Here is a 19,146-nt window from a genome sequence, read left to right as displayed (position 1 = left end):
CGCAGAAGCCTGGGGCTCAAGCTCTTATAGAAACTGCTCCACCTCTGCGATTGGGCAATCCCAGCGGAAGTATCTTCCCTCTTCACCGCTGATACGCTCCTTTCTCTACTCTCCAAGTCTCCACCAATCGAGCCTTGACATTTCTTTTGGGGGCGGTCTCCCTGACCCGACACCCGAAGCTCCACCCTTTTGCAGAGGCCATTGAACTTAACTGTGAGCGACGGATATATATAGCCAATCAGAGTCCGATCTGCAACATAGAGTGATTCTGAAGCCACCAATCCCGCCCCGCAACATCTGAGCCGCCGGAAGTCGTAGTTTCTGAAGAGCCTCGAGTAAGGCGGCCGCCTGGGGCCCCGAGAGCCAGGGAACTGCAAATCCCGGCGGGCACAGCGCCTGAGCGCTTCCGTCTCGAACGTCCTGTCCCTTTCCCGGCCAGCGGTAGAGGGGGCACGATGAAGCGGGAGGGTGGCGCTGCGATTCCCGAGCGGCCACGGGCGGGTGAGTGTCCTAGCGGCGTGCCGGGCCTGGGGCTCGCGCCTTGGGCCCGCGCGGTGGGGCGGAGGGCCGGCGTGTTGGTGTCTGGGGAATGGGTCGGGCCTGGGGGGCGGGGCTGAGACGCTCCGGGGTCTCCCCGGTCAGTCCGTCTGTCTGTCAGCTGGTCCGTCACTCATTCCCTTTCTCCATTCTCTCCTTTATTCATTCCTTCTTCCTGCGTTTACTGATCGCCGCCGGGTGCCCAGCACTGTGGTAGGCGCGGGGAGACTGCGGAGAGCATGATCCCAGTTCTCCTAGGCTCTTCTCGTTCAGGGTTTGTCACAACCTCGCCACTCTTGATACTTCGTGCCCATCATTCCCTGCTGTGCCTTGTAGGGTGTTGAGCAGTATCCCTGGTGTCCACCCACTGGATACCAGTAACCTCCCCCACCCCCGAGGTGACAACCAAAGATGTCTCCAGACATTTCCAAGCATACCCGCTTTGAGAACGGGTGATCTAGAGAGAGGTGCGGGATTGACAATGCACAGACACAGTCATGAGGATTTGTGATAGGTGCCATGAAAAAAAGAAGCAAGGTGTTAAGAAAGAGAGTACCAGGGGCTCCTGAATGGCTTGGGGAGGGGGCACCTACAGTGAGCATCCCGTCCTGGAAAGTTGCTGGAAGAGCTTTTTGGGCAGAGGTAGCAAGATGTGCAAAGGCCCAGGGTGAGGAAGCTCAGCGGACACCCGCGGGTACTGGCAACGTCATGAGAGGTGAATTGGTGAAGACACACCAGAGTGCAGGATGGGGATTGTATTGTGCTTACAAGGGAGGCTGTTGGAGGACTCAAGCACAGGAGAGAGGGCATCAGGTCTAAGTCTAATAAAGAGCCTCTGGTTGTGAGTGGAGGATGGACTGCTAGCTTCAGTGGGGAAGTAGGAGAGAGTGAGGAGGCTGGCTTGTGTGCAGAGGAGAGTGGGTTGGGGCCCTCCTCTCCTAGTTCTCACTGGGTCTGGCTGCCCGGGCCTGGTTGTCTTGAGCCAGGTCAGGGTGGTCAGCTGCGGATGAGTCTGGGGTCCTGCTGGATGGCACCCTGCTCTAGTGGGGAGGGGTTCCACCCTACTTTGCTGTGTCCCTTGCTTAGAGCTCTATGCTGCCCAGCCTGTCAGCACACCCTTCTCCCATCCCTCAGACCCCTCCCCCACAACAGGCCCCCTCTCCTGGGACCTGCCCACCCCCTGGCCTTTGCCAACTATGTGGCCTCTCTCTTCCTCATTCCTTTTCTTGGGCCTCTCCCTTCCCACACCCCTTCCCCTCTCCGTCATAAATTCCCACTTTTCACTGCTCTGCGGATTCAAGTTTCTCCATGGAAACCCCAGGCCCTGTGTCTCAAGGTGCCTGCATCCTATAGCAGTACTATCTCCAGGAAGCCAGAACCTCCCTCGGGGGAAGAGCAGGGAAAAGGGCAGTCTGGCTGAAAGAGACAGGCTGGGAAGGAGCGTAAGGCCTGGCCTGCAGTGGATGTGAACCTTAGCCAGTTGGCTGGACAAAGGAATGGACAGTTTGGGAAATGGAAGAAGATGCAGTTGAAGGGCCTGAGCCACTTGGGAGGCTTCGGCAGCCCCGACACAGTGATTTGGCCGCTAGCTGGCATGGCTTGGGCAGGGGCTGGCTTACATGCAAGGTGGAGCTCCTCAGCTTGCCTGCGGCAACAGAGGAAGCAGAAGGAACAGGGCTTTGGTCAGCCTTGGTCATGACCCCTCGCTGGCTGTCTGTGCCTGGGGTGGCCTCTCAGCTTCCATTTTCAGTTTTCAAGGAGGAGCTGATGTCAGTGGAGCCTTCACTGTTAACTCACATGGCATCTCGCACAGTTCCTTCCAGACTTGGGTACATCCACTCCATTTAATAGGTGAGAAATCCGAGGACCTGGCAGGCAAGTAACTTGCCCAGAGTCGCACACCTGTTAAGTGGCAGAAGCAGAATTTGAACTCAGGTCTGAGTCTGGCACTTGTGGGTGGGCACCTAGGACTTCAGACCTCTGGCTCAGACCCATGAAGATGGACCCACCAACCCCTCTCAACAGATGCCTTCAGTGTCCGCTGTGCACTGGCTGTGGGGCAGAAGAGGTATGGATGCTCCCCAGAGGAGCGTGGAGTCAGGTGGGGCAGGCGAAGCAGGAGGTGGGCATTGGGGTGGTGCTGACGTCACTGTGCATACCTGGCCCTTGGCCGCCCTAAGCAGGAGGAGGCGGGCTGTCTGGAAGCCTTTTGGAGGGGTGAACAATCCCAAGAGCACCTAGGGAGGGCACCCGGCGGGGAAGGAGCAGCCCAGCAGACACCAGGACTGGAGGAATGTGCCAGAGGGCTGGATGGTGAGGGCTAGACAGAGGAGTGGGCTGGGCCAGACCTCTGCCCTCCACGCTCCCGGTCACCTCCAGACCCAGATCTGGCCCAGGGACTGCGTGCCCTTCCTGACTTCTACAGGGGAGCAAGAAGGAGGAAGCCCAGGAGACAGAAGCCACGCAGGGAGTGATGAGAAAACGGCCAAGGGAGCCTGGAGGTGCAGACTGGGCCCAGGCACTGCTGGCCACTTGGCTCTTGGGTGAAGGCCCAGGGCCTGTTTCCATGAGTTTAGACCCACTAATTTAGGGACATGCTTCCCAGTTCCGCCCCTGCAGTCGAAGCTAGGCTGGGCACTGAAGTGGAGGGAAGGTGTGGACAGGAAAAAGTGGCCCTGCAGCCGGACACTGAGATAGGGGGATGAATGCCACCTCTTCCCAGAACATTCTCTCCCTGCTCTGGATCTGGCCAACTCCTTCCTCCAGGAAGCCCTCTGCATGTCCCCCAGGCTGGGCCAGGTTCCCACCTCATACATGGCCATCAGATGTGGGAGATAAAGGATGGGGAGATGAGGCTGGCCCCAAGGGCACTGGGGAAGGGAAGGCATTCCCATTGCCAAGTGGGGGTTAAGGCCAGGCCACAGAGCAGGAGAGACTCCCTCCCTCTAGCACAGGGGCCCGGGGAGGCTGGAGAGGCTGGACCTGGACAGGAAAGGCCAGGAGCCTGGGTGGAGGGTGCAAGGGGGCAGAGCCCTTGGGAGGGGAGGTCACAGCAGGTGTCTAGGCAGGCAGCTTTGAAACCTCTGGGGAGTCCAGGCTGTGAATACCGAGGGAAGGATGGCAAGGTGAGGGCAAAGGTCTGGGCTGAGTGCTGGGAGGGAAGGGAGGCCGGGCAGACCTCAGATCAGGGCCTGCTGAGGGGGTTCCCAACATCACACCCTTCCTGTTTGGGATGGAAAAGGCATATGAAGGGGACTCCAGGAAACAGCCAGGGGAAGTGTGTGTGGCTTTGCTATGGCAACCGGGCCTGTGTCTATTGGATTTGGCAACCTGGCCTGGGCTTGGGCCTGGGGACCTGGGGGACCAGGGAAGGGCTTACTGGGGGGCTGTGCAGTCTGCAGGTGATGCCAGGGGCTGCACCTGGAGCTCCGGCCACAGTCCAGCCAGCTGGCCACCCACGGCTCCGTGGCAGGAAGGGCCGAGGATTCCCGAGCCACCCACGCTCCTCCCTGGGGCAGTCGGTGCCAAACGTGTGGCCTGACGACATTTATAGGGCAGTCCACCCCCTCGCTGGCTCAGCATGTGCTGTTCAGGGAACCCCACCACATCTGCTGCCTAGGGCTATCAGAGGAGCTGCCTTGAGGTGGGGCTCGGCCTCGTCTGGCCACCCCACTGCCCCCAGCTCTGGCATGGCCAGCCTAGGCCACCGCTCCACTGGCTGCCAGCCACGGGACCATGCCTAACCCACACCCACTCTGGGTACTTACTAAGGGAAAGGGGGGTCATGTCCCACAGTCCTGAGGGTGAGGCCCCAGAAAATCCCTTTGGGCTCCCTCCAGGGGACAGGCTGAGGAGGGGCCCCGATAGAGCTGGCCTGCCCTCCTGCGCAGGCTGCTCAGAGAAGGGGGCTGGTGAGGGGCTTTCCTGAAGAGGGGCTGTGGTGGAGAAGTGCAGGGGCTGGGGCATTCTGGGCAGATCGCTGGTTCCTCATTGGGTGGTGAGTGCACCGCAGACCCCAGGAGCCCCTTAGACATGGATGTGGGTGGACAAAGACCCCTGGGTCTTGACCCCTGGCTCAGGCGAGGCAGGGGACGGGCTGCTCCTGCACGGACTCTAAGCATCCGTTGGTCCCACTCTCCCATCAGCCTTATCCAAGGTGGACAGCCCCATTTCCATCAGGACCTGGGGGCTTTTCTCTTTCTGGGATAGAATCCCTGAGTCCCTCCCCTGGGCTCTGCTGAGGCACCTGGGAACAGGTGTGGGGACTTGGCAGGGAGTGGGGAAGGACTGAGGGGAAGCCCTTTCTCGCCCTCCCCAACCCCAGGTCTCCCTAGTTGGCCCATCCCACACGGCTTTTCCCAGTTTGAGAGAGGCCAGGCTCTGGGTTGGCTGAGGATTCTTGCTCTAGTTGACAACTTCCTGCCTGCCTAAGAGCCTCAGGCTGACTGTGGGGTGGGGAAGAGGCCTCCTTCTCTGGGGGGCCAGGGCACACCCCCAGGACGGCTGGGCCCAGCCTCCCTGTAGCCCCAACCAGGGGAGTGCTCCGTGTGCTGTTGTGTTTCTGGGGTTTTGGCCTCCAGAGCCAAAGGATACTGGGGAAGACTATTATTGCGAAATGCAGCCCCCAGGGACCGGCCTGAGGGCAGGCTGAGGGCATCTTGCTCAATTCTGAGATGCTCTGGATGCAATCTCTGGTTCTGGTTCCGGGTGGGCGGGGCGAGCAGGGTCTTCCCCCCACCCCCCCTGTCCAGGGCTGGGGCTGCACACTGAACCCTGTGAACCGGGAAATGGTTCCCTCCCTCCTTCCCTCACTCAGCTTGGTTCACTGGCCGGTCTTGTACATCCGCTACCGGGCCTGACCGCTATTGGCTGTCTGCGGACTTTCCGGCCTGATTTGCATGTTGCCCTGCGGGCCCTGCGTGCCTTTCTGTTTACTTCACTTCAGAGTGCAGGACAGCCAGACGCCAGCTCTCCCAGGCTGCAGCAACAGGCACTTGGGCACCCGGCACCGAAGGGGGCCAGGCAGCGGGCTGGCTGAGGTCCTGGGGGAGCGCCTGCTGTGGTCCTGGCCACCCGGACCGTGGGTGCTGCTTGCTGGAGCCAGCAGCTGGCTTCTTGGCCCTGGGAGCTTGCACTGGAAGGAGCAGATGGATTGTAAAATCCAGGTCAGTGTCAGCCAGTGGCCTCCCTGTGACACCCCCCACTTCCGCCCCCGTGGTGCTAAGGCTGGAGCCAACCCTGGGTTTCCCCAAAGGATGGAGCTTTTCATGCTGATGTGAGGAATCTTGGAGCTCCTACTCTCCACTGTCTGGGCCTCACTGCAGCTAGAGTGTCCTTACCCCAAGCAGGGCGGCCTCCAAGACTTCCTGCTTAGCGTGCAGACTCGCAGCGGGGCTGGAGGTGGGCTTCGGGACAAGCCCCTTTCACCCCTCTGCCTGAGGGCCTGGCGCTGCCCACTCTCAGGAGCCCCCGTCTCTCCCCTGAGAGGACAAGCCACCAGAGAGCCTGGGCTGGGGCAGGCAGCCAAGCCCCTCGAGTCACACCAGGGAGAGTGGTGGGCAGGACAGGGGGGCTTTGGCCAAGCTCTCAGGACCCCCTATATAGCCAGACCCACAGGGGCTCAGAGCCCTGCGGGGGAGGTGCCTCATGGCAGTGCCAATTGCAGGGGCCAAGAGCCACCCTGTCAATGCCTGAGTCTCAAAGTTTGGGGGGGTGGCGTGCAGGTGGCATTTGAAGGGGTGGGCAGCTTGGGAGCACAGTGCAGAGGGCCGGGTATGCTTGAGAGCCCACCCCCTCCCTGCAGACCTGCAGGCCGGGTTGGGGGACCATTGGGTGGGCCCCAGGTCACACTGCTTGGCCGTGGGGGGGTGGGGCGTGGACATCGCTACATGGTCCAGGTCAGGAGGACCTGGTGTGGAAGGTGCCAGAACCAGCTGGACTGTACAGTTGCTCTCTGCTGGACTCACAGTAGGGGGCAGAGAGCATCTCCCGCCTTCTCCCACAGTGTGGGGGGCTTAGCAGCCCTTTCCCCCTGGAGCCTCACAGTCCTGCAGGACTCCAGACCACAGAGTGGGCCCCTGCCTGCCACGCGGCCCCAGGAGCAAGATGAGCCTGACCTCCTAGAGCAGTTCCTGATGCTGGTCTGATGGCTGGGCCGGGCACCAGGCAATGAGCCCACAGTCCCGGGGATGCTGCTGGGGGTCTCCTGAGGTGGAGAGCTCAAGTGGGCCTGTTGACAGCAGTCCTGAGCGTCTGGCCTTCCTCCCCGTGGGGAGCTTGGCTTCAAGCCGGCGGTCTCGTGGCTCTCAACACAGCCGACTGCTGCAGGGGGAGACTGTGCTCCTGGCTACAGACTGTTGAGGGTCCTAACATGGGGAAGACCGCTCCCAGGGGGTGCCTGCTGATAGGGCCACCACAGGGTGGGCACTGTCTCGGGAATGGAGCAGCTCTCCCTGGGGTCCCGTCCTAGTGTGAGCTGCTGACTGGGTCTCCTTTTCTTTCTAATCTCTTCCTACTCTGTGGGTACACCTGGGCCTGGCCAGCTCTCTCAGGGCCCATCTAGCCCCTCTCTTCTTGGATGGGAGTCACCAGAGACCTGGGATGATTCCCACTGTGCCTTCTCCCTGCCACCCCATCCCTTGAGACTGGGTCACACTGGGGCACCCTTTGTTCCTGGAGTGGGTGACCTGTACAAGGTCAAGAGTCGGAGTTCTTCGCTCCTCCCCCACCCGAAGGGGCTTTCTGCATGTGATGAGGCTGGTGAGGGGCTGGGCTCCAAGTACGTCACCCACAGGTTCTCTGCGGGCACAGCCAGCATCCCCGACATCCTGCAGACCAGGTGGCTTCGGCCTGACCACACCTGCCCTGGCAGGAAACAGGCCTGTGGCTTTGTCCTGCTGTGTATACCCAGCCTTGGCCCCAGGGACATTCAGACCTCGGACCCAGAGGAGCAGACAGAGCAGGGGTGAGGGGCTCTCCAGCTCTGGGGTGGAGCTGGTGGGCTTTTCCAAAGGGTTAAGCCTTAAAGCAAGGTAGAACTGAGTGTCAGCTGCCTGCTTGAACCCAGGGTCTCCTCCTTTTCTCTGGCCTGTGCACACCTGGGACGGGAGGGAGGGGAAGGGACTTTGCCCGCATGGACCTGCCCTTGTTGGGATTGGTGGTGGAGAGAGACTGAAGCGTGCCTTGTGGTGGACTGGCCAGAGGGGGCCTGCCTGTGTGGAGCGGCCCCACCAACCGACAGGGGCTTGGCCACCATCTCCAAAGCCCTTCATTTGTGCTCCACCCATAGGGGATGCTGCCCGAGGACCTTAGATGCCTCTCTAGAGCATGAGCTCGGGCAAGAGCGCCCGCTACAACCGCTTCTCCGGGGGGCCTAGCAACCTTCCTACCCCAGACGCCGCCACCGGGGTAAGGGGGACACCCTCGGGGAATGGTCTGCCTCTGTGCACACCCCACATACCCAGGGCCCCAGAAGAGCTACCAGAGCAGTCCTCTCCCTACCTGGAGGTCCCTCGGGTGAGCCATGCCGTGTGTGTGGTTGGCACGTCTGAGTATATGCACGCATGTGGACTCGTTAGTGAGAAAGCATGTCAGCTCATGTCCACGTGTGTGTCCACATCCTCGCTGGGGTCAAGGCCAAGTCTCCTCTGTTCTCTCTCCAGACCAGAATGGAAACGACCTTCGGGCCCGCCTTTTCGGCTGTCACCACCATCACAAAAGGTGAGCCTGTGAGCCCAGGCCAACCTGGGCTGGGCAGGAGTCCCCCATCCTGCTCCCTCCTGTTCCACTGCCACATCCTCCTCCCACAACCCCACATCCTCCTACACCTGCCTCCCGGGGCCTCGCCTGCCACCTCTCTGGGGTGGGCCGCCCGACTTCTCCGGCACCACTTTGCACACCTGTCCTTTATCAAGCGACCCCTGACTCGTCCCACACAGGCTTCTAGCAGGCCCTGAAAGGTCAGGACTGGGGACCAGGCTGGGCATGGGGAGGTGATAAGAAGTACTCACGGGGTCCTTTCCCGAGTCTGGTCCCATGGTTGAGCCCGCAGCACTGTGTGTTCTGGGAGGTGGTGAGGAACTAGACCACGAGGGCACAGCCTCGTTCCCGAAGACATGAGGGCATGGGGCCCCTCCTGTCAGGACCGGTGCTTCTGGGGAGCAGTGTGTGTTCTTTTGCCTTTTCAGGACTGCCCTTCGTAGGAGAACACCAGCTGCTAATTAGTTTTTTAATTGCTTTTCCACGGTATCTTCTGGATACACTTTTCAGTGGGGTCACCAGGCCGCCATGGACATCTGCTCACACAGGCTCCTTTTTACCACTGGGTGACCCCCTCAGGGGCTGTGCAAGAGCCCTCCTTTATTCTTAGATGTTCTTTTCTGAGGAAAAAACAAATATACATACCCCTTAATCGCATCACCCGAGTAATTGCTCTTTAATTTCTTATCCAGCTTTAGAAACCATGTAGCACCCTGTCGTGGCAGTCAAAAGCTCCTGGGCAGAGAATAACGGGGGCCTGTCTCGCCCGTGGCCAACCCAGCGACTCCCTCAGTATCAGGGATGGTCAGAGCCAGTGACCAGGCACGAACAGTTGCCTCGCCCAGCCCCTCTCATTACAGACAGAGAAACTGAGGCCCAGTCACAGGGCAGCCATTTGAAGCCTGGATCATGAACCAGGCCTTTGGGGCTGGTTGTTGTGACATCTGGCCCTGGCTGGGGCCTGAGACCAGTGTTGGCCACTGTAGGCCTCTGGCTGCTGCCTTCAGGGCCTGTGAGGCTGGCTCCTATTCCCACGTGGACCCCTGACCAGTGCCTTCTCTGGGCAGCTGGGGTGACGTGCAGGAGGAGGAGGACCATGCCTTCAGCAGCCTTCCCTGTAGGAGGCCAAGAGGGCCTGTGGCCGGTTCCTGATTCTGGCCGCACCAGGGGAAGAGGTGGGCGGAGAGGGGACCTAGACCACCAGGCTGCCATCCTGGCCCCACCACGTACCAGCTGAGGGGCCTCGGACCTCTCTGCCTGTGGGTGGCAGGGCTGGGGCTGGGAGCTTCTGGACTCAGCTCTGGGACTGTCCAGGGCAGGCTGAGCCCTGCAGGTGAGCTGCAGGCACTGGTTAGACCTGGGGAGGCAACCACAACCCCCAGCCCAGCCTCCGCCCCTGCCTGGCCCATCTGCGAAGGAGCCCACTGCCTGCCACGGTGGTCAGGCCTCCCCGCACGGCCCCGCTCGCGGCATCTCAGCCCTGTTTTCTTCGCAGCTGATGGGACCAGCACATACAAACAGCACCGCAGGACGCCCTCTTCCTCCAGCTCCCTCGCCTACTCCCCACGGGACGAGGAGGACAGCATGGTAGGTCTGCACCTCGCTCCCCCCTCCCCACCCCTCCAGAGCCTGCCTCCCACCATGCCCTCCCTCCAGGCGCCCAGGGCCCAGGAGGAGCTGAAGGTGGAGCCTCAGCCGCGAGCTCAGGTCTGAGGGTGAAGCGAGCTGGTGTCAGAGGCCCAGCATGTGCGACACCCTGAGGCCTGAGCACCCATGGCTGGGTTTCCAGAGAGAGGCGCTGGTGAAGGTGGCTGAGCCAGAGGGTGTGGCGCCTGCAGGCTGAGAGGAGGCAAGTTTGGCTCTATCTTGTGGGAGTGGGAGCCACAGAAGGTTCATTCGGGAGGGTAACTAGATCAGATCCCCTTTTAAAAAATATTTATTTATTTATTTTGGCTGCATTGGGTCTTCGTTGCTGCACATGGGCTTTAGTTGCAGCAAGGGGGGGCTACTCGTCTTTGCAGTGCGCAGGCTTCTCATTGCGGTGGCTTCTCTTGTTGCGGAGCACGGGCTCTAGGGTGTGCAGGCTTCAGTAGTTGTGGCTCACAGGCTCTAGAGTACAGGCTCAGTAGTTGTGGCGCACAGGCTTAGTTGCTCCACGGCATGTGGGATCTTCCTGGACCAGGGCTCGAACCTGCGTCCCCTGCATTGGCAGGCAGATTCTTAACCACTGCACCACCAGGGAAAAAAACCCATTTTTAAAGCTTCATCTGTTGTTGAGCAGAGGATGAATGGGTAGGTTGCCGGGTAGAGGCAGAGGCCCCGAGTTTGGGGTTCTTGACGAGGGAGACGGGGTTCAGCAGGTGGGGAAAGATGGATAGGCCCAGGCTGGGGTCAGTGAGGAAGGGCTTTGGGTCAGAGTTGGAGCTGGCTGTCGGTACCCAGGCCGTGTGGCCAGGGTCACAGTGGCCATTCCCTGTTTGTCGGTCCTCGCCCGGCTCTGGGACTGCTGCGGGAAGCGAAGGCTGGCCTGGCTGGTGGGGGTGGGATGCGAGCAACCTCTCACTGCCACTCACCTCTCCTGTGCCTGCTTTCTGCTTTCCCTCAGAGCCCCCGACAGACCCCGGTCAGTGCTCCAGCCCTTCTAGCCTCCCAGCACCGAAGGCTTCTCCTCATGCTGGGCAGCCAGGCCTTTGTTTCCTATTTAATAGAGAGAAAAAAAGTATTTTTAATTATTCAAACAAACACGTTTGTGTGCCCAGCACTGCACTAGGCCCTCCCTAAACACGAGCTCCCCCTTCCCTTGGGCTCTGCCTGCCTCGGTCTCCGGGACCTGTGACCTGCCCATGGAGTGAGGCTGGGAACAGAAGGCTCGCCTGCCCAGCTGGGCCTTGAAGGAAGTGAATTCCCCGTGCCTGTGGTTTCTGGAATCCTTGGGTTTTGGTGGCTCTAAGGAGGTAGGCGTGTGCTGTGAGGGCCCTGAGCCGTGGCCACCTGGGCACCATCTCTGTTGGATGTTCGGCCCCCACAGGCTGCCCCCTCTGCTTGCCCTGGGGAGCCAGGCCTTCCCCCAGGCTCTGTACCTTAGGGCCAGCTACCCTGCCCCCAGCCCAGGCCTGGCAGCCACAGCCTCTTCACTCAGGAGGAGTGGGAGCCCAGCAAGGGGCAGGCAGGCAGGGGGGCAGGGGGCTAGGGGGGCAGGGGAGAACAGAGCCAGGCCAGGCCCCGTATGCTTAGTCCAGCTCCTGTCTGGACCTGCTCTCACCCTCTGGTTTCCATCGCTGCCCTGGGGATAACTTGACTCACTTCTTCTGATTTCCCCTCTTGTTCCTCATGTGGCATTTCCATGCAAACATGCCACTTCAGATGCTGTGACGGGAGGTGGGTGCTGCCCTGGTGAGGGAGGTCCCTGTCTGCGGGCATGCTGGGGACACTGATCTCTGCTGCACCCGCTCGGGGAAGCCGGCCCCTGGAACTGCCCGGCCAGCCTCCCTCTGCCCGCTGTGGGTCCCACACCCCGGGCTGGCGGGGAGGGGATCATTCCAACAGTCCCCACACCCACAGAGGCTCAGACAGAGGCAGCCAGGTCCCAGAGTGGCTGGGACCTAGAGGGGGCAGGTGGGCTGGGCGTGGAGGCAGGAGGTTTATGGCTCATGAATGAAGCTTCGGGGCAGGAGGGGAAGAACGTGGGGAGCGATTGCTCTTGGAGTATCTCTTCTGGAGGGTTCCAGGCCCAGAGGGGAGGAAGGGACAGTACCCCTTGCCCTGGCACTCCCCCAGATCCGTGTTTCTGGTGGCTCAGACAGAGACGAGCACCCGTGGCCCCCCCTCCTGCTCTCAGAAGCTTGGTTGGGGTTTGGTGGGGGTGTCCCCACCTCCCCTCAGGGAGCCTCACTGGCCTGGGCTAGTGTCCCTGGCCAGGACGGCCAGGCGGGTGGCTGAGCCCAGCGGGCACCTGGAGCCCTGCAGCTTCCCGCGGCCAGCCTTCCACCCCCTTCCCTCCAGCAGTCTGGGGGCCGTGGCCACCCCTGCCCCGGGATTGGCTGGTGGAGGTGTCCCCTCTGCGGCCTACATTCCCTCACAGGAAGCAGGAAGCAGGCCGAGCGTGTCCTCGTAGAATTGAATAGCAGGAAGTCTCTCCATTTACACAAAGAAAGTTGGCAGATGTAAGCAGGCGTCCCAACCACAGGGCCGGGACTGCCAGGCAGGCGGGGCCTGGGCGTCACACCGGCTCCCCGCGCACAGCCGGGCTGTGGGCTAAGTGGGCGCCCACTGGGACGGGGGTCCGAGCCCGGCCCTCCTGCCAGCTGACGGCCTCCTGTCTGCCCGCAGCCCCCCATCAGCACCCCACGCCGCTCTGACTCGGCCATCTCCGTCCGCTCCCTGCACTCGGAGTCCAGCATGTCCCTGCGCTCCACATTCTCGCTGCCCGAGGAGGAGGAGGAGCCGGTAGGTGTGGCCGGGCAGGCTCGGTGCAGACTCCAAGGGACCCTCCCCGTCCTGGGGCGGTGGGGGCACCTTCCCCTCAGGCCCTGATCGGGGCCCCTGATCCGCACGGGTCCACGTCAGGGACTCGGGGGGCTGGGCTGGGTCCCCCAGGCACCTTCTTCTCACTCCCCACCCTAGGGGCTGCCCAGGCATCAGCTTTGGGAATGAAAGGCGGGTTCCACGTGGGGCCCTTTCTAGTCTCTGTCCCAGGGAGAGGGTAGGTGTCATGGGGTGAGGGCATGGCTGGAGGGGTCCTTCCTGCTCAGGTCTGCTGGAGCTCAGGCCCAGCTGTAGGCTTCAGCGGACTCCTCCTCTCAGGACACATCCTGGCAGAGGTGCTTCCACCCCAAGAGGGCAGCCCAGGCCCGCAGAGGAAGGGGCTGGGGCCCTGGGTGCCCGCACTCATGTCAGCAGTCCCAGGCCCCACCCTCACCCAGCCCTGCCTGTTCTAGGAGCCGCTGGTGTTTGCCGAGCAGCCCTCGGTGAAGCTCTGCTGCCAGCTCTGCTGCAGTGTGTTCAAGGACCCTGTGATCACCACGTGTGGGGTGAGGCTGCCCCTCCCCGACCTGTGCACCACCGTGAGGCCCCTTTCATGAGGAGCCTTGGCCTCGCTCACAGGCCTGGTCTGGCCGCCCAGCAGGTGCCCTTTGCAGTGGGCACGGGGTGGGGGCAGCTCTGCGGCCACACCCCAATCCGCCCATTGTCTCCACAGCACACCTTCTGTCGAAGATGCGCCTTGAAGTCAGGTAGGGCCCTCTCAGCCTAGGCTCGGCCAACTTTATTCCCCAGCGGTGGGAGGTCCCTCCGGGGACGTCCGGCCTGGGTCCAGCACTGATGGAGACCCTGGCTGCACAGCCGCTTCTCCCTAGTCCTCCTGCGGCAGTGGTTCCTGGGTGACTGCTCAGGCCAGGCTCGGGCCAGGCTCAAGACCTTGACGAGCACGGCAGCTCAGAGCCCGAGCACGGCAGCTCAGAGCCCGCCCCACGGCGGGTGTGGGTGGGCCTTCTGGGCACAGTGCCCACTCTCTCGGATGCTGCCCCTGCTGTCAAGGCTGCCGGCCTCACCGTCTCAGGCCTTAGCAGCTGGCCCAGGACTGGCCCTCTCTGTGCTCTGTCCTCAGCTCTCTTGGCCCTGCCCCAGACTCTCGGGTCAACTGAGAGGCCTCTGCCACCACCTGCTCACCCAGTGGTCATTCTTGGTGGCCCAGCCGTGCACCCTTTCCTGTTACGGGCACCCCAGAGGGGAAGGTAGATGGGTGGATTAGGCCCCTGACAGAGGCTCAGCCCACCCAGCTGGGGGAGCATGTTCCAGGCCTGCCGCCCACCAGGGAATGGTCTCCCCCAGAGCAGCCTGGCCACAGTGCCCAGGGCAGGGCTGCCAGGGGAGATGGTGGCTGGGTGGGCTGTGGGGTCAGCATGCCCTCCCCCCCAGAGAAGTGTCCCGTGGACAATGCCAAGCTGACGGTGGTGGTGAACAACATCGCAGTGGCTGAGCAGATTGGCGAGCTCTTCATCCACTGCAGGCACGGTTGTCGGGCAGTGGGGGGCGGGAAGCCCACTGTCTTTGAGGTGGACCCCCGAGGGTGTCCCTTCACCATCAAGCTCAGCGCCCGGAAGTAAGTGCCCCCCTCCATCCCCAGTCCCCACCCCCCAGGGGTACTGAGAACCAGTGCCCCTGGGGACTCAGCCCCCCCCCCACGTCCCACCTCCTCCAGGGACCACGAGGGCAGCTGTGACTACAGGCCTGTGCGGTGCCCCAACAACCCCAGCTGCCCGCCCCTTCTCAAGATGAACTTGGAGGCACATCTCAAGGAGTGCGAGCACATCAAGTGTCCCCACTCCAAGTACGGGTGAGTGGGCGGGGGTGGGCGCACGGGGCTGCCCCGGGGTGGGGGTGGGCGGACCTGAGGGGGCGAGTGGGCCTGGGCTGGCATTCACGGTCCCTCCTTCAGCAAACCTTGGTTGAGATCCACTTGTCTGCCAGGCTCTGGGGAGACGACCTTAGCGGGAACCACACCATCGTCTATGTAATTACAAACTGAGGTACAGGTGCTGAGGAGACCTGCGCACCATGGGAACACGGGGGATGGAGCGGTCAGGGAGCTGCGGGTGGTTGGGGAAGGCACGAGCTGAGAATGAATGCATGCGTGGGCACGAGCCAGGCAAAGACCTGGGTGAGGGCTTCCGGCAGCAGAGGGGAGGTAGGGGTGGGAGAAGAGGCAGCAGCTGGCTCTTTAGGGCAGAAGCTGGTGAGGTGGTGGAGGAGCCCTTGAAGAGCTCTGAGCAGGAGTGAAGTGACTGGATTGCTGGGTAGAAGCAGGGTGGGTAGGTGGGTTGGTGGGCATGCAGGTATGCAGAGGATGGTGGCCCATTGGAGCTGCAGTGGGCACACAAGTGGGATTTGAGAGAGATTCTTGGGGTTGGGGAGGCAAAGGGAAGGGCCCAACTGGGCGGGCAGTTGAACAGGTGGGCAGGGCAGCTGTCCTGTCTCTCCAGGTGCACGTTCATCGGAAACCAGGACACGTATGAGACGCACTTGGAGACCTGCCGCTTCGAGGGCCTGAAGGAGTTCCTTCAGCAGACGGATGACCGCTTCCACGAGATGCACGTGGCACTGGCCCAGAAGGACCAGGAGATCGCCTTCCTGCGCTCCATGTTGGGCAAGCTCTCAGAGAAGATCGACCAGCTGGAGAAGAGCCTGGAACTCAAGTTCGGTGAGAGCCTGGCCCAGAGGTGGCAGGGGTGCAGCCCCTCCTCCTGGTCCCTGACACCCTTCTTCTGGTCCCTGCTACACAGATGTCCTGGATGAAAACCAGAGCAAGCTCAGCGAGGACCTCATGGAGTTCCGGAGGGACGCGTCCATGTTGAATGTGAGCGGGCAGGGGCCTGATGCAGGGAGGTGGGGTGGGGTGGGGGACACAGGACCATCTCTCAGCTTGGGTCCCAGCAGGAGGCTTGTTCCCACTTATGATTAGGTGTCTGTGCTGGGAGGGCTGTTGCTGCATCTGCCCTGCCCTGGCAGAGCTCAGGCCTGGGGCCATGGAGGGCTGTGGAGCCCCGCCCACCCCACCCTCTGCTCTACTCTTGGCCTCGCAGGACGAGCTGTCCCACATCAATGCACGGCTGAACATGGGCATCCTAGGATGTGAGTATGGGCCCACTGCCGCTCCCGCCGCCATCCCCGAAGCCCCTTCCAGTTCCCCCATCACCAGTTCCCCCATCTCTCTGCAGCCTACGACCCACAGCAGATCTTCAAGTGCAAAGGAACTTTTGTGGGTCACCAGGGCCCTGTCTGGTGTCTCTGCGTCTACTCAATGGGGGACCTGCTCTTCAGCGGCTCCTCTGACAAGACCATCAAGGTGGGTAGGGTCCTGCCTAGGGGCTTGGCAGCCTGGCGGGGCAGGGGTGGGCATTGCACACCAGCCTCTGCCGGCTCCAGGCCTGCTCATGGATGGGGCTTTCTCCCCTCCCCCCATGCTCACGTCATTCCTGCCATGGTGCCCCCTGCCACTGGGCTGACCCTGCTGGGACCTGCCCTGATCCTGGTCTCTGCAGGTGTGGGACACGTGTACCACCTACAAGTGCCAGAAGACGCTGGAGGGCCATGATGGCATTGTGCTGGCACTCTGCATCCAGGGGTGAGTGCAGGCACACGTGTGTCCACAGACCACGGGGCCCATGTGGAGCCAGGGATGGGAGGTCCTGTGGGCTGTGAGCTTGAGTCCGTGGCTGCACGTGTCCTAGAGTGGCTCTTGTCTGCTCCTCCTGGGAGACGCCCTCGACCCTGAGCAGGGCTGAATCATGGGTGGCAGCATGTGGGCCTTCCACCTCTGAAGCCGTACATTCACAGAGCAGAGCCTTGGCCCTGGAGAGCCTCAGGCAGCCAGAGGACAGAGGTGGGACCAGAGAGTGGAGGCAGGGCCTCAGCTACTGCTGGCCGACAGCCAGAGCCCGGGGCGCAGCACCACAGAGAAGCCTGCCTGGCCACCCCCTCACCCCTAGGGTGCCCCTTCTAGACCTTCCCTCCTGTCTTGTGTCATGAGGCTTCTTGTGGGCGTGAGTGTGTGAGTGTGTGTGTATGAGAGAGAGATGCTGGCTCACAGGAAGCAACAGCTTGACTGCCAACAACACTAACAGGGGTAATTACCTCCCAGCTCAGCTGTCAGATGCTTGCCAGGCAGGCACGGGGCTGGGCCTCCACTTCCAAGGTCCCCTCGCTAAGGCAGGAAAACCAAGGCTGGGCTCAGCAGTGATCCTGGCAGTGGCCCAGGCTGCTGGTTCCCAGTGGCCAGTGCTCCCCCAGCCTGGCCAGGGCATTGTCAGCAAGGGTACTGGCTTCTCGCACCCTGACACCTTGGCTTTGCTTCCCCAGGTGCAAGCTCTACAGCGGCTCAGCCGACTGCACCATCATCGTGAGTGGGGCCGGCGGGCGGGCCGGGACCCCCAGGCTCACTGTGCCATTGGGGCCTGGGCTCGGCCAGGGCCTAAGGCTTCCCGTCCTCCCTCCCGCCAGGTTTGGGACATCCAGAACCTGCAGAAGGTGAACACGATCCGGGCCCACGACAACCCGGTGTGCACGCTGGTCTCCTCACACAACATGCTCTTCAGCGGCTCCCTGAAGGCCATCAAGGTCAGGCAAGGTGGTGTACGTGTGTGCGGGGCGGCAGGGTGCCGGTGCCTGCCCCCCAGGCCTGCGCTCACAGCCACTCCCACAGGTGTGGGACATTGTGGGCACCGAGCTGAAGCTGAAGAAGGAGCTCACCGGCCTCAACCACTGGGTGCGGGCCCTGGTGGCTGCCCAGAGCTACCTGTACAGCGGCTCCTACCAGACAATCAAGGTGCGCCCTCCCTGTGCCGGCTCCATCTGCCCTGCCCCCACGCTGCCAGCGTGGGGAGACCCTCACATGCACCCTGGGTGGTGGGCTGCTGAGAGGCCCAGGGGATGAGGCGCCTGGCCTGGGACCAAGTGGCCCGCACTTGCCCATAGATCTGGGACATCCGGACCCTCGACTGCATCCACGTCCTGCAGACATCTGGCGGCAGCGTCTACTCTATTGCCGTGACGAATCACCACATTGTCTGTGGCACCTACGAGAACCTCATCCATGTAAGAGTGGATGCCAAAGGGCAGGGTCTGACTCTGGGCCCCTGTCTTCCCCGTCTGTGTCTCTGACCTGCCTGTGCCACCCCCTCAGGTGTGGGACATTGAGTCTAAGGAGCAAGTGCGGACCCTGACAGGACACGTTGGCACCGTGTATGCCCTGGCGGTCATCTCGACGCCAGACCAGACCAAAGTCTTCAGCGCATCCTACGACCGGTCTCTCAGGGTGCGAGCTGGCCTACCGACAGTGGGAGGCTCAGGGCGGGTGCCAGGCCTGGGCGGTCCTCATGTCCCATGTGCCCCCAGGTCTGGAGTATGGACAACATGATCTGCACGCAGACTCTGCTGCGTCACCAGGGCAGTGTGACTGCGCTGGCAGTGTCCCGGGGCCGGCTCTTCTCAGGAGCCGTGGACAGCACCGTGAAGGTCAGTGCCTTGGCTCAGGCCATCCAAAGGGGCTGCATGGGGGGAGCGGGGGTGGGGGAGTTGGGATCTAGCGGCCCTGGGCAGGGGGCAGTGAAGGCAGGTATGGACGGCAGCTGGCTCTGGGACTGGATGGCCAAAGGGGCACCTGAAACAGAGCCTTTCCCCTGCAGGTGTGGACTTGCTAACAGAATCCAGGCCAGGTCTTGGCTTCCTCTGGGCCTGACCTAGGCCTGTCCAAGTCCGGCGAGCCACATGACTGGTCTTGGGGTCTCTGCCTACCCCATAGGAACAGGCAGGCAGACTCAGCCAGGCAGACAATGCCCTCCCTGCCCTGCGCCCAGTGAGCCTCTCTCTGCTTGGCCTTGTCATCGTCACTGCCAGGACAGTGCCCAGACCGTCTGGGTGCCAGGTACGACGCTCACCAGGCCCACCCTCCATCCCCACTCCAGATGGACTGTGGGCCTTTTTACTCACCTTTTCTACTGTTTTTAGACTGTGTATAAATTTGATTACTTCCTGATTGAAATAAAAGCTGCACAGACTGTGGCTTTGAATGGGGATGGTCCTCAGGGGGAGGAAGAGGCCACCTGAGGACACTGGGGAGCACAGGCACCAGCAGCCAGTGTGAGAGAAGCTGGGGTGGGAAGCTGGGCAGGGACCACAGGAGGCTCCTGTTGATATCCCCAGGATGTACACTCTTGGTGACTTCTCCTCCCTGTCGGGAACAGGCTAGCCCCCCACTTGCCCCAATGTACATACCCCAAAAAAGTGAGCCAGGCAGCTCCATATTCTGCTGTTTATTGACAGCTGACAGTAGCTCCCTGCCCGGACCCCCCCTCC

The 19,146-nt window shown here is 62.0% G+C and overlaps 1 protein-coding gene across 5 annotated transcripts; it reads left to right on the top strand.

Annotated features, from left to right (window-relative positions):
• Window positions 1-375: 375 nt before the first annotated feature.
• On the top strand, window positions 376-18,852 carry TRAF7 (TNF receptor associated factor 7). Of its 5 annotated transcripts, none has more exons than XM_027117798.1 (21): window positions 376-501; window positions 7,826-7,944; window positions 8,199-8,256; window positions 9,791-9,882; window positions 12,625-12,741; window positions 13,233-13,325; window positions 13,493-13,526; window positions 14,212-14,395; window positions 14,495-14,629; window positions 15,276-15,493; window positions 15,576-15,649; window positions 15,876-15,924; window positions 16,011-16,138; window positions 16,335-16,417; window positions 17,152-17,191; window positions 17,293-17,409; window positions 17,495-17,617; window positions 17,767-17,886; window positions 17,975-18,106; window positions 18,187-18,306; window positions 18,477-18,852. In XM_027117798.1, the coding sequence occupies exons 2-21, from the start codon at window positions 7,864-7,866 to the stop codon at window positions 18,489-18,491; spliced, it is 2,013 nt and encodes a 670-aa protein (XP_026973599.1). In that variant the 5' UTR covers window positions 376-501; window positions 7,826-7,863; the 3' UTR covers window positions 18,492-18,852. The 5 variants fall into 5 exon arrangements, with proteins under 5 accessions (XP_026973599.1, XP_026973602.1, XP_026973598.1 ...); XM_027117797.1 differs by lacking the exon at window positions 376-501 and adding an exon at window positions 636-2,605; XM_027117800.1 differs by lacking the exon at window positions 376-501 and adding an exon at window positions 5,580-5,702 and having other exon boundaries at window positions 14,495-14,623.
• The last annotated feature ends 294 nt before the right edge of the window (window positions 18,853-19,146 follow it).

This window comes from Aethalodelphis obliquidens, unplaced genomic scaffold, assembly GCF_003676395.1.
Source record: "Aethalodelphis obliquidens isolate GAN/ISIS:26980383/991018 unplaced genomic scaffold, ASM367639v1 scaffold18, whole genome shotgun sequence".
Classification (NCBI taxonomy): Eukaryota; Metazoa; Chordata; class Mammalia; order Artiodactyla; family Delphinidae; genus Aethalodelphis; species Aethalodelphis obliquidens.
This window is presented reverse-complemented; position numbering and strand designations above follow the sequence as displayed.